At 43.8% G+C, this 16,422-nt stretch overlaps 1 protein-coding gene across 3 annotated transcripts in view; it reads left to right on the forward strand.

Moving 5' to 3' along the window:
* Positions 1-16,422, forward strand: part of AGK (acylglycerol kinase) — an 81,127-nt gene that overhangs the window by 13,707 nt on the left and 50,998 nt on the right. For all 3 annotated transcript variants that reach the window (XM_078438535.2, XM_078438536.2, XM_081795081.1), the window contains one exon: positions 13,517-13,556. In XM_078438535.2, the coding sequence (XP_078294661.2) occupies positions 13,517-13,556 (40 nt within the window). The remainder of the gene's footprint in view (positions 1-13,516; positions 13,557-16,422) is intronic.

The following is a 16,422-nucleotide window of genomic DNA, read 5'->3' on the forward strand; positions in this document are numbered from 1 at the left end:
GAAGAAAACCTGTGATATTTTTCCCTCTGCATAATTTGCCCACAGCCGGTTGCTGGAGTCCACCGGAGCAGGAGCAGCGGGGGCTGCTCTCAGGACTCAGCAAGAGCAATTGAAGAGGAGGAAATGACCCTGTTTGCTGAAAGTAAAGCGAATTTAAGTATTGCTCATTCCTCTTCAACTGCTCTTTCTAGGCTTTCTGGGCTCCCTGGGGGCGATTATGCTCCAGGTTCCTCAGTTCATCCTGTCGGCAGTTCCCTGCAACAGTCCCTCTCTTGTTCCTCACCCTTCAGTAGCACAGAATCTGCTAATAAGTGCGGGGGAGAGGAGGCAGTGTCGCCCTAAAGTTGTCTCCGGAGTCAGGCAGAACTGACGCTTCCTAGCAGTGTGACCTCGGGCTCCCTAAACCTTAGGTCCCCCTGTACGGTGGGATGATAAGAGTGCCTCACTGGGTCATTGAAGGATTGAGTGAGGAACCATAAAGCTGTTCGCGTCGTGCCTGATAGACAGGAGGTTCAACAAATGCTGGTAATTGTGAGTAAATTTGATGTTCAGTACGTTGGGAGTTAACATGAATTACTTCTGGTAACTGGCAGTGAATGATTTGAGAGACAACTGGTGGGGAAGGAAGACCAGGATCTGCCAGATGGTCTAATAAGATCTCAGCCTTATTATTTCACTTTGCGTGGAACAGGACAGCTTGGAAAGTGTGGTTTTACGACAGAACATAACCCCAGACGAGGCGGGGCGTAAGCAGTTACAGTTGGCTTGGTCTGGACCATCATGCATCTGATTTCAGCTCCCATTGTTGCTTTCATCTCTGGGGATCTCGTGCTTGCTCGTCCTGGGTCTGGTTTCTCTCCCTGTGATTTTGGTTGGCGAGCCTTGGCACAGGTTCTGAACTTCCTTTCCTGGCTCCGCAGTCAACGGTAGCCCTGCTCTTCCTCTGTTCTGGCTCCTCGTGCTCAGCTCCGTCCTTTGGCTCCGTGCTCTGGCACTGGTTCAGTCACCCACCTTGGCCTGTGACCCAGGGCTCCCGCCATTCATTTCTGTGGGGCGTCTAGTCTCTCAGCCAGAACTCTTGATACTTTCTTGGGGATTTTAAAGTCCCATTGACACTATGAATCCCTGAACGTGAAACTTGCAAAGCAAATGCGAAGCTAAGCGATGGTCCTGGGCCGTGTGTCCCTAGGTTTTTATTAATATTGGAGTTTTTTCCCTCCGAATATAGAAAGGTTAATCTTGATGACTGTATCATCAGCTTTCACCAGCACGGGTGGGAGCTCACCTTTCAAGTTCTGTGGCCAGAATTGCTTAGAAGAAGTAAAAATAAGTGGTTTTAAGTTGGCACGAGGGGTGTGTTGAGTGTCATTCAGTTTTATCGAAAACTTGGTAATAGTAATGATGATGATCACTCACACTCAATCAGGGCTTGTCATATACCAGACGTGATTCTAAGCACTTTATGTTTATTAACTCATTTTATCCTCCGAACAACTTTGAGATGGTTATTCATCTCCTACTAGTGTGAGATTAATAACCCTAGAAGGAGGCAGAAACCAAGGGAGAGCAAGATTAAGTATTTTGCCCAAGGTCACACAGCTAAAAAGTGGGAGAGCCCTGATTCCAAACCAGGTAGTCCTTACCTTAACCTCTGGAAATGGCTCCTGTATCTAAGGGAGCCGGGGAGAAATGAAGAGCCGTAAACTGAAGATTGTCATCTGTCATAGACTCCATAGGACATAAGACAGATACTTTAACGTAGTGCTTTAAGTCTGGGCTTCTGAGCTAGTTGGGTCCGAGCCTTGTGTGTGCCACTTGCTGGGTGAGTGACTTTGGGCAGATTATTCAACCTTGTTAAACTTCTCCTTATTCATCCATATAACATCTGACAACCTTATTGTGACACTTAGGAGATATAATCACAGCTGCTGGCACAAATTAAAAGAGCAGTTACTTTTATTATGAATGCATGAGGCGCTCTGTGCTGGGTCCTGTTTGAAGGTACAAAGTAAATGTCAGGGGTGCCTAAGAAAAGATTAAAGTTTTTTTATTATGGAGATTTTAGTCATATAAAAATCAGAATAGTATAATCCCCATGTGTTCTCACCCTGCCTCAATAAATACCAACATTTTACTGATCTCATTTCATTTCTCTACTTTTTTTTTTTCCCCCTCTGGAATATTTTGATGCAGATTTTCAGAAATTCTAGCTTCTATCATTTATACTTCGGTACCTTGTCTTTAATGAGTAAGAACTTAAAAAATCACAATGGCATTATTATGAACCTAACAATCCTGAAATTCTTTTATGTCTTCTCATATCCAGCCTGTTTATATTTTCCCTCCTATCCCCCCATTCTTTGTTTTATGGTTTGTTCAAATCAATGTCAAAACAAGTTTTGACACATTGCATTTAGTATCTATTTCTAAAGCCTCTCGAACTATAACCCCCTCCTTCTTCTAAAGTATTTATTTATTTTCAAAACCAGGCAGGTCTGCCTTTTCCCTGGAGAGTTTTTCATAATCGAGATTTGGTGGATAAGTTATACCATTCAGTGCTGCGCAGAGTCCTGTGGGGGCCTGAGGCAAGGAGAAAAATCGGTGATGTTGGTTCTGTGTTTATTTCAAACTGTGATACTGTGTTCATCATGGGTCTTTTGCATTCATTTTGATTTTTAGAATTATTAATTGTCTCCATTGTGGTTTTTTTGGCGTGAATTTTGCACCTGAGGTGAATGCCTTACTCTCCTCATTGTAGTCTCAGCCCTGAGTCATTTAATCTGTTCCCCTGTCTCTCCTGTGTCTTATAAACTGGCGATCAGACCCAGGTGCTAGAGCTTTGCTGCTGTCCAACGCGTGGGCCGTGCTCCTGCAGCACAGTTCCTCCTGGGAATGGATTAGAAACGCAGAGTCTCAGGACCCAACCCAGACCTGCTGAGTCAGAATGTGCATTTAACCAGGTCCCCAGGGGATTTGTGTGTATACTGAGATTGAGGATCACGGCTCCCGAGGCAGAATTAGATTCAGGTTTAATTTTTAGGGCAAGCATGCTTCATACACGTGTTGTGGATTTCTTCTCGTATCGTGTCAGGAAGTACGTGGTGTGGGGTTGTCCTGCTTTTGGTGGATCAGTGGATTCGGAGGCAGTCAGCTTAGTCCACCCATTAGAAAGTGAAGACCGTGGCTTCTTAGAGTTACTAGAGCCACGTGGTTAAGAGGAGGAGTGACCACACGGGTTCGAATGTCGGCTTTCCATCTGGCCAGCTATGAAACCTCGCTGTGCTTCAATTCTCTCTAAACTCTAACTTCAATTCTCTGTCTAGTGGAACCCATTTCTTTGGGTTGTCATGCCGATTTTCTTAGAATAGGGCCAGGCACAAAAAAGCTCTCCATCAGAAATAGCACTTCGTCTTCTGGCTTTTCCATCCTTATCAGAGAAAGCCTCATAACAAAGATGTGTTTGGAGTTGGGCCTTGCCGTGAGTGGGACAGTGTGCTAGGTGATGTTAATGCCTTGAGCATAGGCAGAAACTGGAAATGCAGTGTATTTTTGGAGATTAGCAAAGAATTTGACTTCACTATAGACTACAGTTAGTTTTTTTTTTTTTTTTTTTTTTTTTTTGGTAGAATAGGAGAAAAAGTTCAATTATGGAAGTCTTTGTAAGCAGTTTGTAGTATTTGGTGAACAGTGGAGATACAGTGAAGATGTTTAAGGAGAGGAGCATGTCATGAACAAAGTAGCACTCAGGAAGCTTAGTCCAGCACCGTTGGGCAAGATACATTGGAGGGGGAGGGCGTGTGGTTTGGGAGGGCATTTCGTCATAGAAGCTAAGAGAAGCCAGACCACAGTGATGGCATTAGGAGTGGGAAAATAAATGGGTGGAATAAGGCTGTGATAACGTAATACCTGAGCATGAGCACTGTAGGCAGGTAGACTGCTGGTTGGTTTGTGTTTTGCTATTTACTAGCTGCGACCTTTATCAAGTACTTAATCCATTCAACTTCTGCACCCCAGTCACCTTCTGGGGTAATGGCGATAATGAGATCTGCTTTGCAGGTTAGTTGTAAGGATTAAGTGAGATGATGCATTTCCTAGTACCTGCTACTGTGCCCGTCTCCTAGCTTCCCCTTGGTAAATGCTAGTTCTTATTATCATTCGATGATGGACTGGCTGTTTGGTTGAAGGAGAGGAAGGTAAGTCATTTTTTGGTTTCAAGACTAGGATAATTGGTGATACAGAAAGAGGCAAGTCGCCAGGGAGAATTGGTTTAAGGAGGAGGTATTATTCTCTTCCCTTTAAGCTATGTTGGGTTAGAGACTCTGACAGCAGATCCAGGGGGAAATGTGTTAGATTCCAGGGGTAAATTATGCATGCGCCACACTTGACTAGACCTGTATTATTTCTTTGGGTACACATTATGGTTTTAGTAATGTCTTGGGCTTCATTTTGTTCCGGATCTCTGGGGTTCTGACAAAACAGATGTTTTACCTTGACATCCATTGAGATTAGCCTCTGCCTTTGCAGTCGGTGGTCCCAGGCCTGGCTGGTCCAGCACGGGCCGAAGGTAGCGAGGGATTTTTCCCCTCCTGGCTTTTCCTCATTTCACATTTTGTTGTGGTTTTAAAAAAGCAGTTTGTTTTGCTTTTCAGCCATTTCAGGGTTCTCTCTCTCTCTCTCTCTCTGTGCAGGCTGATGCTGAAGTTTGGGGTATTAATAGGTGCTATTTAAAGAAGCTCATTTATGGGCAATTAAATAACATGCCTGTCAGCCCAGATTTGATAGGGAATAGGGAACTTTTTTTTTTTTTTTTAAGTGCAATGAAGTTTAATTATATTCCCTCTCCTTTTAGCTCTTTTGTCATTTTATTTAGAAAACAGATTTCTTCTTTTCTAAAAAAATCTGTATTCTTTCCCATATGTTTATTGGTGGGGGGGTGGGGTGGAGAGGACTGAGATGGAAGGGCAGGAGATATATTTAAGTTATGTTTTGTTTTATTGATTTCACATCATTTTTAGTGATATTTCTATCAGTGGTATTAGCTGCTCCAAGCACTGCAGAGAGAACAGTCGAAGCTCAGGCTAAACTAACCCCTCTGCAGGTGGTAACTGACATCTCCAATATTGTATGTCACAAAACAGCACAAATACTGACAATAGTTGATGAGTTTATAGGTCAGAAGGTCTGTCCTGTATTCCGGAGCCCAGGCTGAATACCCCTTTATGCATGTGGTTTATAGAGCACAACTCGGAGGTAGGAGGAGGGGAAGAAGGGACTCGGCCTACGGTATCTTTTCGAATAGCTGACATAACCTCTCTGTAACGTTTTCTCTCTTGCCTTTTAATACAGCAGTAGATAAGGGTACCTTGTGTAAAACTGACAAGAGTAACTATTTCCACTAGATTTTTAATTTCAGTGCTGGGTTATTCATTCTTGTTCACTGTGGACTTGAGTGACTGGGGCTCTCCCCACTCCCCCTTCCTGTTTTAGTAAATACAGTCTGGGGAAAATGCCCTTGGCTTTCATTATAGTGTTATTGGAAATGTTGATCCTTGCATTGTTAAATATACCACCAGGGAAAGAAGTCCAAATATACCACCATTTGACCTCAGAGCTCCTGAACCCAAGTTTGGTGTATCCTTGTCACTAGCCCAGAACCCTTGTCCTTTACAGTTGATGGTAGACTTTAGCTTCCTTTGCTAAACCTTTGCTAAACCTCACCGACAGCACCAGGGGTGACAGAATTTTAATGCCAGCGATTGCCTGCCTGCCTCCTTATTTTCTTTCTTCTTTTGTGCATTCTAAGGGTCATTAAAATGAAGACAGTCACCACTCAATGTATGCTTAGCAGTAGTAATTCTTCTTGACGCTTGATACTTTCACGACCTTAGGGAACTTCTTTATCTCATCATGGTTGGGAGACGTAAGAAGATACAAATTTCTGAAGTCGCAGGTAGCACATCATGGGGAGGTCTGGAGAACCAGAAGGGACATCATTCTCTGGTTAAACGGGAAGACCAGACCAGAAGGCCCTAAAATCCTTCCCAAAGTCATAAATGTTTTTATCGTTCTCCTAGAGTTTGTAACCCGTCACGTTCCCCATTTACGTCTCTCTGAGTGAGCCTTCTTTAGGCCCAGAATAGATCTTCGAGTGTTCTTCTCGAACACAATGCATGTCTTCCCGCTCGGTGACCAGTCTTTCCCTTGGGCAGAGATGATCACCATTTTCTCACGGGTGACACTGATCACTGCCGCTGCCATTATCTGTTCGGGTGGGGGCGATGTGTGCTTGACAAAGCTCCCTGCTGTGCACTAAGAGAATCCCTTCTCTATGGTTTTTTCTGTCTCTCCTTCCATCTCCACTCCATCCAGGCTGTTCCATGGACAACCTGTGCTCACCGCCCCTGGCAATATCATGCTTAATTACTCGAGTAGGCTTGGGTGAGTTGAAGTAGTTGCTGTAAACATCTAAACTTGAAATCTGTTTTGTGTAAAACAGAAACTGGGTTGCATGCACCAGGGGAAAAGCTGGTGGTAGAAATTGCTATACAGTTTGCTTCTAGACTGTAGTGGGAAATATCTGTTTTTGGGAAATTGGATAGATCAATATGATTTTTTTTGTTAACATGCAAAGTTGTTATTGAAATTACAACTTATCTTACTTTGCAGTCCTAAAGTAATAAATAAAACATTTATGGCTCAGAATAAATTGTGAACATCCCATTTCCTGTGGTAGCAGGCATGTTTGTATTCTTTTAAAGCCTCAGGCAGAGTGACATCAGCAGGTTTTTTTCATTTCCTAATCCAGAAGCTTCTGATTTCTGTCAAAGGACCTGCATTTTAGTACTGAGCAGATAGATCTTTAGGGACCTTTTAAAAAATGATTTCTTTTTAACGTTTATTTCTTTTTAAGAGAGAGAGAGAACGAGCGAGCAAGCACAAGCTGGGGAGGTTCAGAGAGAGAGAGAGGGAGATGCAGAATCTGAAACAGGCTCCAGGCTCTGAGCTGTCTAGCACAGAGCCCGACCTGGGGCTCGAACTCACGAACTGCAAGATCATGACCTGAGCTTGGTTAAATGGCTGCTTGGTTAAATGACTGAGCCATCCAGGCACCCCTTCAGGGACCCCTTTTTGATATGACTACATGTTAAATTGTGCTAAACTTCAGTTCTCTTGGGAGACTGCATGATGTAGTAGAAAGAGCATGGACTTGGAATTTATATATGGTACGTGTGTGTGTGTGTGTGTGTGACAGGGTTTTAGCTTCACCTTCAGATTTTTGATCCACGAGCAATCTAGAATTTCTCTGAAAACAGACTCAGCCACTGGGACGGTTCTTAGGATGCTTCTTAGTATACCAGAAGGAGTTCTTCATTTAGCTTTCTAGTTCCTCATTTAACTAGTTCTTTTACCCACTCCCCCAAGCACGTGCGCACACACACGGTTCTTGATCTGGTCAGGTTTCCATGACCGTTCTAACTTTTCATCCTCAACTGTACCACGGTGATTTCTTCTCTTGCCCTTTGGTGGTAATTACAGAGAAGAGCTATCTCAGGTGGGTCTGTGGCTTCAAGAATGCCAAACACTCATACAAAGAATCACCTTCAGTTTTTTCTGCGGGACAAAGTCTGCCTGTGAGCACAGTGAGTCAGTCTCTCCTGATGAAACATTTGCCACTTATTTATTGAACAGTTATTTATTGAGTACCTTTTATCTACAAGAGGTGCTGTGTGCAGAAGAGAAAATGAGAAAATGGTGAATTATCCATGAATTCAAGGCAGTTATAGTGAAGGAAGAAAGGGGAGACCAGCAGTTTTGTGTGTGGTGGGCTAAGGGTGTGGGTGGCATCGGGTGTGGCCTTTCTAGTTTTTAAAAGGGATGAGGGATAGAGGGATCAGATCCTTGCAGGGGGAATGTTCACTGTTTGTTTTAGGAAAAGCAAAAGCGTGTGGTTTTTGCGGCATCAAGAGCACGACGGGAGATAAGGAAGTGGTTCTTAACTTCTTTCCTCAGTTACCCACTGCATTTTTCCTTTGGCTTTCAAATGAGGTGCAGTCTGTGTACGTGAGATTCATCCGGCGTTCTCTGTCATCTGTCCCAGGGCTCAGGGCATCTCTTCGGCTGCTTCTGCTTCTCACCTTCTCACGTAGACCATCCGATCCGCTCTCATCCCTCCATTACCACATGTGTCTTTAGTCAAGATTACTGTTGGAATTCCACACGTGTATTTCCAGCTGTCCCTTGGACACCTCCACCTGGACTCACCCCTATCTCCGATCGACAAATCCAGAACTAAGCCCAGCTTCCGCCCTCCTAAACCCGTGTCCCCTACCACAGCCCACTTCTGAGTGGTACCGCCTTCCACCGATGGCTCAGTGCAACAATGTGGACACTGCCTTGGACCCCTGCCTTCCCTTTCTTCCCCACAGGCCAGCCCTTGGGTTTGCTTCCAAACCATCTGCTGCCTCTGTCCTCTCCTGGATCCTGGTTCCCGTGGGTCATCCTGTCGTCCTGGCTGTCTTGCATTCCTGGAGAACCCTCCCTGGTCTCCCTGGCTCCAGTCTTTCCTTCCACCATGGCTGGCTGACTTCACACTGCAGCTGGAATGGTCCTCCTAACACGTCACTCTGGCCACATCCTGTATCTTCCTAACACCTTTTAAAAGTTTTGGGGCGCCTGGGTGGCTCAGTCGGTTAAGCATCCGACTTCGGCTCAGGTCATGATCTCATGGTCCATGAGTTCGAGCCCCGCGTCAGGCTCTGTGCTGACAGCTCAGAGCCTGGAGCCTGTTTCAGATTCTGTGTCTCGCGCTCTCTCTCTCTCTGACCCTCCCCCATTCATGCTCTGTCTCTCTCTGTCTCAAAAATAAATAAACATTAAAAAATAAAAAAAAAAAGTTTCTTATGACCTAAGGGTAAAGCCCTGATTCCTTAAATAGCTTAAAAGGGCCGTGGCAGTCTGGCCTGTGCCTCCCCTCCTCTTCCGTGGCTCCTCCCACGGCAGGCCGGCCTCCAGCTGTCCTGAACTTTCACTTTCCCATATTGGCCCTGCCTCACGCTCTCAGGCTTGTACATGCTGTTTCCTTTGCGTTCTCCTCCCTATTTTTGCCTTGCTACTTTTTATTTCTCCCCTAAATGTACATTTGAGGGCCACTTCCTATAAAAAGCCTTCTCTAATTCCCCCAAGACTCGATTAGGTATTCCTAAATGTGCCCCTTTTACGGAGCACATAAAAGTCACGTCACCTTACGATTGCCTGTCAAATTGTCTTTCTTCCCTTCGAATCTGTAAACTTCATGAGGGGAGGGCTGGGTTTATTCACTAGTATATCCAGGACATCTGCGCAGTGCCTGGCATATCATTTATCAAGAAACCGATCTTTTACTTTATCACTAATACTTGCCAAGAGCTATTTGAGGTCAGGACCAAATCTGGTTCGTTGTACCGTACCAAACACTTTGTGTTCAATGACTATTTCACCTGCTGCTTTTGGGAACTTTATTGTACTTGAACTTACTAAAAACATTATATGAATGTAAATTTTAAAAGTTCAGTGAGATTAGGAGGTAATGTGGTTAATTGAATGAATGTGCTATGAAGTAGATAGATGAATGAGTATTGCCCATTCACGATTCTCTGAGGCTAAGAGAAAGCTTTAAAGCATGCGTTTTAGGGTCAAGTTGGCATGGGTTGGAATGCCAGCTCTATCATTTAGTCACATGGTGGTCTCGGGCAAGTCAGTTCCTGCTCTGAGCCTCAACTTCTTCATACATAAAATGAGAATATAATGCCTGTCTTGCAAGGTTGTTACAAAGATTAAAGGTTTGTGAGAACAGCTGCTATAATATCTGACACATGGAAGTCGCTCTATGAATTTTAAGTTATTTTCTCTTTTATTCCAACAAAGCTGCCTTTCCTGAAACATTTTTGGAATTTCTTTTTTGAAATGGTTTTCAGAGCTGGTTATAGATCATCAGAATATATCAATGGGAGAAATCATTTTTTCTTTGAGGATGTGTGATTTTTAGAAACAGCTTGGTTCAGAGAGCAAGATCAAGATAGTTAATACCATTTTTGATATTAAAAAAATTGTGATTATAATGAGATTTTCTTTTGTAGCATCTAAATTGGTACATTTTCTAGCTTTCTCACAGGTGGCATTGACAGCATATTCCATCTGGCACATTAAAATCCAGGGAATTAATTATAAAAAAGTCTTTTGATTTTGAATAGTGCTCTGATAAATCAAGTAGTATTAGCAAGCTCAAGAGAACTGAGGTCTTTAATCATATACTTAATCACAAGTTAACATTCAAAATTTTACTTCTAGTGAAAAAGAATTTGGGGAAAAAAATGATCCAAGGTGCTACCCATCCTCTTGTCTGTATTGGGGGTCATTCTCTTCTTACCTAGGTCTGCAGGAATCCATGTGGCTGAAATACAGTAAGGCAGATGGTATCTAGTAATGACCCAGAGGAGCCTGGCACGTTCAAGGGCCTGCCCCTGCTAGGAGGGGAGCCAGCTGGGGGAAAGGGATGGGGACATACAGGCAGGTAGGCAGCTTTTATAGCAGTACAGAGGCCTTGTAGAGAGTAATCCGTAGGATGTATCTGTCGTATAAAAGACTGGAGGCACAGGTAATTCTATAGGAAAAATACATTAAAGTGGGTGTTTGGAGGAGCATAGTTCTGCGTGGTGGTAGTGGTCCCCCCAGGGCAGTGTGGAAGCTGGATTGAGGATGAGCCCAGTCCAGGGGATCCAGTGACAAATGCTCAGGTTGCTGCAAGGAACCCAGTTTTCTTTGGTGATCTATTGGTTACCAAGGGTTTAGTATTTTTACCTTGTCACGGTATAGAAGTCGTGGATGTGAGGTGTCAAGTCAACTATAAAGTGGTGTTGTCATGTTAATTACTTTTAAATATTTTACTACTTGGTGCCTTGAATTTCCCTAATCGCGCGCGCGCGTGTTTAAATGACATATATAATTGTTGCTGTTAGGACGATTCACTGAGAGCAGTTGATGGAGAGCTTTTGGGTAGAATATTTATGAATCTCTGGTGGGGGAGAGGAGAGAAGCTTATGCAGCGACCTTTTGCCACAGGGTAGGAGGGAATGGTCACCCAAGCAAGTGGGGACTGAGCCTGGCAGTAAAAGGTGCCTGTGGTCTAGATTTCACAAAGGGTTAGCCCCCCTAAAATGTTTGTTGTAGAGCAGCCTGCACTTTTGAGGGTCATTTTAATTTTAATAGCACATTGTTCTTAGGTTTCAGATGGGGAGCACTTTTAAAATTAAACGAAAATTCCAGTATTGTTAACATATGGGGTTATATTAGTTTCAGGTGCACAATATAGTGATGCAGCAGTTGCAGACATCGCCCGGTGCTCCTCATCATATACTTGATCTTAGCCAAAAGGCCAAGAAGCGATCTCATCATGATAAATGTACTCTTTATTCCCCATCACCTCTTTTACCCGCCCCCCACCTCCCCTCTCATAACCACCAGTTTGCTCTCTTTAGTTAGAGTCTCTTTTTTGGTTTGTCTCTTTTTTTTTTTCCCCTTTGTTTCTTTCTTATGTTCTACCTATGAGTGAAATCATGTTATTTGTCTTTCTCTGACTTATTTTGTTTAGCATTATACTCTCTAGCTCCATCCATGTCCTCGCAAATGGCAGGATTTCATTCTTTTTATGGCTGAATAATATTCCATTGTATTTATATACCACATCTTCTGTATCCATTCATCTGTCGATGCACACTGGGTTGCTTTCCCGTCTTGGCTGTTGTAAATAATGCTGCAGTAAACACAAGGGGACACATATCCCTTCAAATTAAGTGGTGTTGTGCTTTGTAAAAACCCACAGATGGGCAGCATGGGTGCTTCCCTCACACAGTGCTTTCTTCTGAAAGTTGACCGCTCTGTGAAATCTGGGGTGGTTCTCCAGCCTGGCTGTGGAAGAAAAATCATTGAGTAGCCTTTGACCGCAGCTATGGCAAAAAGCGAAAGGTTGTTTAATTTCTTTTAGTTTAACCTTAACTCAAAATTAGGTTTTGAATGACTGTAAAAATGCAAAATTTGGGGTGCCTGGGTGGCTCAGTCAGTTAAGCGTCCGACTTCGGCTCAGGTCATGATCTCACGGTCCGTGAGTTCGAGCCCCGTGTCGGGTTCTGTACTGACAGCTCAGAGCCTGGAGCCCGTTTCAGATTCAGTGTCTCCCTCTCTCTCTGCCCCTCCCCTGTTCATGCTCTGTCTCTTTCTGTCTCAAAAATAAATAAACGTTAAAAAAATTTAAAAAAAAAAATGCAAAATTCAAAGTCTCCAATGTTATGAGAATGGTCTAAAAAGAGTATTTTTTTATTTTTTTAGAAATAATTTAAGTGAAAGAACCCTTTTCTCCTTTCAGTTCTTTCCTATAAATTGTTTATTAGTGTTTTTAACTGTGGTTAACCAGGTTCAAATTACTATCTTAGTGCCATCAACATGCATTAGGATAGACTCTTACAAGAAGACCTGGGGTCTGGTAGGCAGTCAGCCATTTAAAATGCTCTTATAGTATAAATGGCATAGACACATTTTAGGAACCTTTTATGTTAAATAGACAAACATTTTTCTGACAGAATGTTTGCATTTTTGCAAGCCAAAATTTCACCTCATGCCAGAATTTTCCACTTGTGATATAATTGAGTGTCTGACAGGGATATAAAAAATAAGAGATTCAGATAAAACAGTAGCAGCAGCAACTAAACATCAAATTTATTTCTGGAGAATGACCTGAGTAATTTCCACTGGATAATGAAAGTACAGGATAGGTGCTTTAATCTTCTCATGCCGGGCTAACAAACTACTGCAAACCTAGTGACTTAACATGGCAAGAATTTATCATCTTCCAGTGCTTGGGGTTGGAAGTCCAACACGGGTCTCACTGGGCTAAAATCAAGGTGTCCACAAGAACCGCGCTCCTTCTGGAGGCTCTAGGGGAGAAGCCATTTCCTTGCCTTTCCAGCTTCTAGAAGGTACCTCCATTCGCTGACTGGCGGCCTCCTCCCATCCTCAGGGCCAGCAAACTTGCACCTTTCTGACAATTTTTCCATAGTCCCCTTTGCTGCTGATCACAGGCAGGAACTTTTAGGGATCCCCGTGATTAGATTAGGCTCCCCTGCATAAAACCAGGATCATCTTCCCATCTCTAGATCCTAAACTTAATCATATCTGTTAAAGCCCCTTTGCCACCTAAGTAAGGTGACATATTTTCAGGTTCTGGGGATTAGGATGTGGACATCCTGGAGGGAGTGGTATTTTGTCTACCATTATGTAAATGCTTAACACAGGATTTCATTCAGGGAAAGTACTTTTCACAAGTGCCTGTGCTTTGTTACAGGTCTTTTAGAAACTTTCACTTGGGTATTTTATAGAGAAGGGTTGTACTTTCTTTTTTTAAATACTTGAAAAAGCCAGTTTTACTTGTTTGGATCTTAACCTGCTTGCTAAAGCTAATGTTCATTCTCTTTGTTTGCTTTGATAGTGATAACCTGCTAAGGAGAGCCGCCTGCCAAGAAGCTCAGGTAATGTCACTTAATGTGCTAAAGTGAAAACCCGCTTTATCTCCACTGCGCAGAACACCCCGGCTCTTCCAGGGGACCTGCGCGGTGCCTTGCCTCGGTGTGGTTTGGAGAGATTTTCCTACTATCCGGATGAGTCAGGCTGAGAGCCAGCTCTGAAGAGAGCTGGAGGAAGTTAGCCATCTGGTGAAGAGCAGTTCTAACGCCCACCCCTTTAGACATGCTTACTTCTGGATTCGACCTAAGAGTGCATTAAGTGGGCTGGTTGGAGCTCAGGGAGTTTGTTCATGTCTGTGGTTGTCCTTGAAGATCAGACTAAGCCCTGAACTCCCCTGCTCCAAATAACCCCCAAGGATGTCCGTTCAGAACAGGTATTGCCCCTTGAAGTCAAATCTTCTTAAAACTGTTGATTCATATTTTTAAAGCCTGTTTAGCACAGTTGATTCATACCATGTGTGTGTGGTTCTCCCAGGCCTGTGATACTGCACTTAAATATTCCTCTATCTGGCTGCATTAGTTATGGTTGAATTAGTAATCCTTTCAAGTTGAATGGGGCGCCTGGGTGGCTTAGTTGGTTAAGCATCCGACTTCGGCTCAGGTCTGATCTCAACGTTCGAGAGTTCAAGCCCTACGTCAGGCTCTGTGCTGCCAGCTCAGACCCTGGAGCCTGCTTCGGATTCTGTGTCTCCCTCTCTCTCTCTGACCCTCCCCACTCACACTCTGTGTCTCTCTCTCTTTCTCTCAAAAATAAAAAACATTAAAAAAAAAAATCCTTTCAAGTTCAAGACCATGTTTTTGTTCTTCCATCCCCTCCAAGTTTGTACATTATACCTTGCAGGTGAAATTCCATGAGTTCCTGAGTTGCCTTTTTGTTGTATGTCATTTAAGCTTATGATATCAGAAATACCAAAAAGGAAACATGAAGTAAAAAACGACAAAGGTATGATGTATTTAGTAGAAGATGTGGTGGCAAGCCTCATATTTGTTACTGAAATGTTTTCATAGATGACAATGACAATAGATACTATTAATAAATTCTTCTCTTTGGTGATTATCTAACTGTTCTAAATCTGTGGTTAAGAATTTGATTACTTATGTTGTTTGTTTTTATCTCCTATGGCTCTGCTGTTTTGAAAATCGATTCAAGGGACGCCTGGGTGGCATAGTCGGTTGAGCGTCTGACTCTTGATTTTGGCTCAGGTCATGATCCCAGGGTCGTGGGGTCAAGCCCCATGTTGGGCTCCGTGATGAGTGTGAATCCTGCTTGAGATCCTCTGTCTCCCTCCGTCTCCCTCCGTCTCCCTCCGTCTCCCTCCGTCTCCCTCCGTCTCCCTCCGTCTCCCTCCGTCTCCCTCCGTCTCCCTCCGTCTCCCTCCGTCTCCCTCCGTCTCCCTCCGTCTCCCTCCGTCTCCCTCCGTCTCCCTCCGTCTCCCTCCGTCTCCCTCCGTCTCCCTCCGTCTCCCTCCGTCTCCCTCCCTCTCCCTCCCTCTCCCTCCCTCTCCCTCCCTCTCCCTCCCTCTCCCTCCCTCTCCCTCCCTCTCCCTCCCTCTCCCTCCCTCTCCCTCCCTCTCCCTCCCTCTCCCTCCCTCTCCCCCTCCCCCACTCACACACACTCTCTCTAAAAAAAAAAGTATATATATATATAAATTTCAAATAAATTTCAGTATTAAATTCGAGGTGTTTCCCACCCCAAGCTAATTTTCCATTAGCAACTGGAAAATCTTCTTGGGAGAGGACGTACTTCTTTGTTTCTCCCTAAGGAAGAGTGGTTATAGGGTCCTCTCTTTCTTGTTTAAGGAAAATGGGTCCACCTCTGTTCTGAGTGCCGTCTCTTCCTTTCTCAGAGACTGCTCCCCTAGCCATTTGCTCCCTCATATTTACCTCTTCCCACGGCTCTAATTCTTTACTTCTCAGCACCCATGGACCTCCTTCCATCTGGCAGACGGAAGTGAATTCATCCTTAGAGCCTACTCTCATTACTCTTTGTGTTTATGTCCTTCCTTTTACAGTCTAAATTCTTGAAAGAATTTTTTTTTTAATCTCCTGTAAACTCAACTTACTGTAGCTTCACATAAGCTCCTTAGCCCACTGTAAACCCGAGACTGGAGGTAGGTAAGAACTGGAGAGACTAGGAAACCAGGACACGGGAGAATCATCTGGAACTGTAGATCTGCAATCTGGTAGGCCAGAGGAACTAGTTAATTAAATGACTTCTGGCCACATTCCAGAAAAGATATGGCTAGAGAAAGAACGCATTACAATGTTGGGAGATTTGGCAGTGAAATTTTAAGGTTGAATTCAACAAAACTGAAAACAGTAGAAATTAGAACACACCAGAAACTTTTTACAAACACATGGTAGGTCTTTCAGAAGCATTCAGAAAGTGTTTTGTTTTGCTTTGTTTTGTTTTAAAAGACTGTGCGTGGTGAGAACAGCTCTCCCCAGGACTGTCAGGGATTCAGTGGATTTAGAGTCACTTAATAAAACTCTTGGTGTAACTTTCATTTTTCTCCTGACTTTGTGCTTGTACACTTGAAGTCTGCCTCCTTGGCCCAGACCTGCTCTCCACAATCAAAGACCTGAAAGCTTGGCTCTGGAGCTTTCCTACTCACTCCTTCTGGTGATGGTCTTTTCCAGCCCAGGTGGGAGAGCGCCAGCTCACCTTTGTTCCCAGCTTGGTTCTGTGCATCAGGTTCTGCGTGCTTCTGAGTGCCGCCACCTCCTTTGTCTGCTTTTCAGAGCTGACAGATAGAAGAAGTTTGGGCTTTGGAGTCGCATGTAAATTCTAGGCTTGTGATTTATTAACTATAGGACTTAATCTTTCTGAATCGTGGTTTTCTCAACTATTAAAATGGGAACATTTAATACC

This window comes from Panthera onca, chromosome A2 (assembly GCF_046562875.1).
Source record: "Panthera onca isolate mPanOnc1 chromosome A2, mPanOnc1 haplotype 2, whole genome shotgun sequence".
Classification (NCBI taxonomy): Eukaryota; Metazoa; Chordata; class Mammalia; order Carnivora; family Felidae; genus Panthera; species Panthera onca.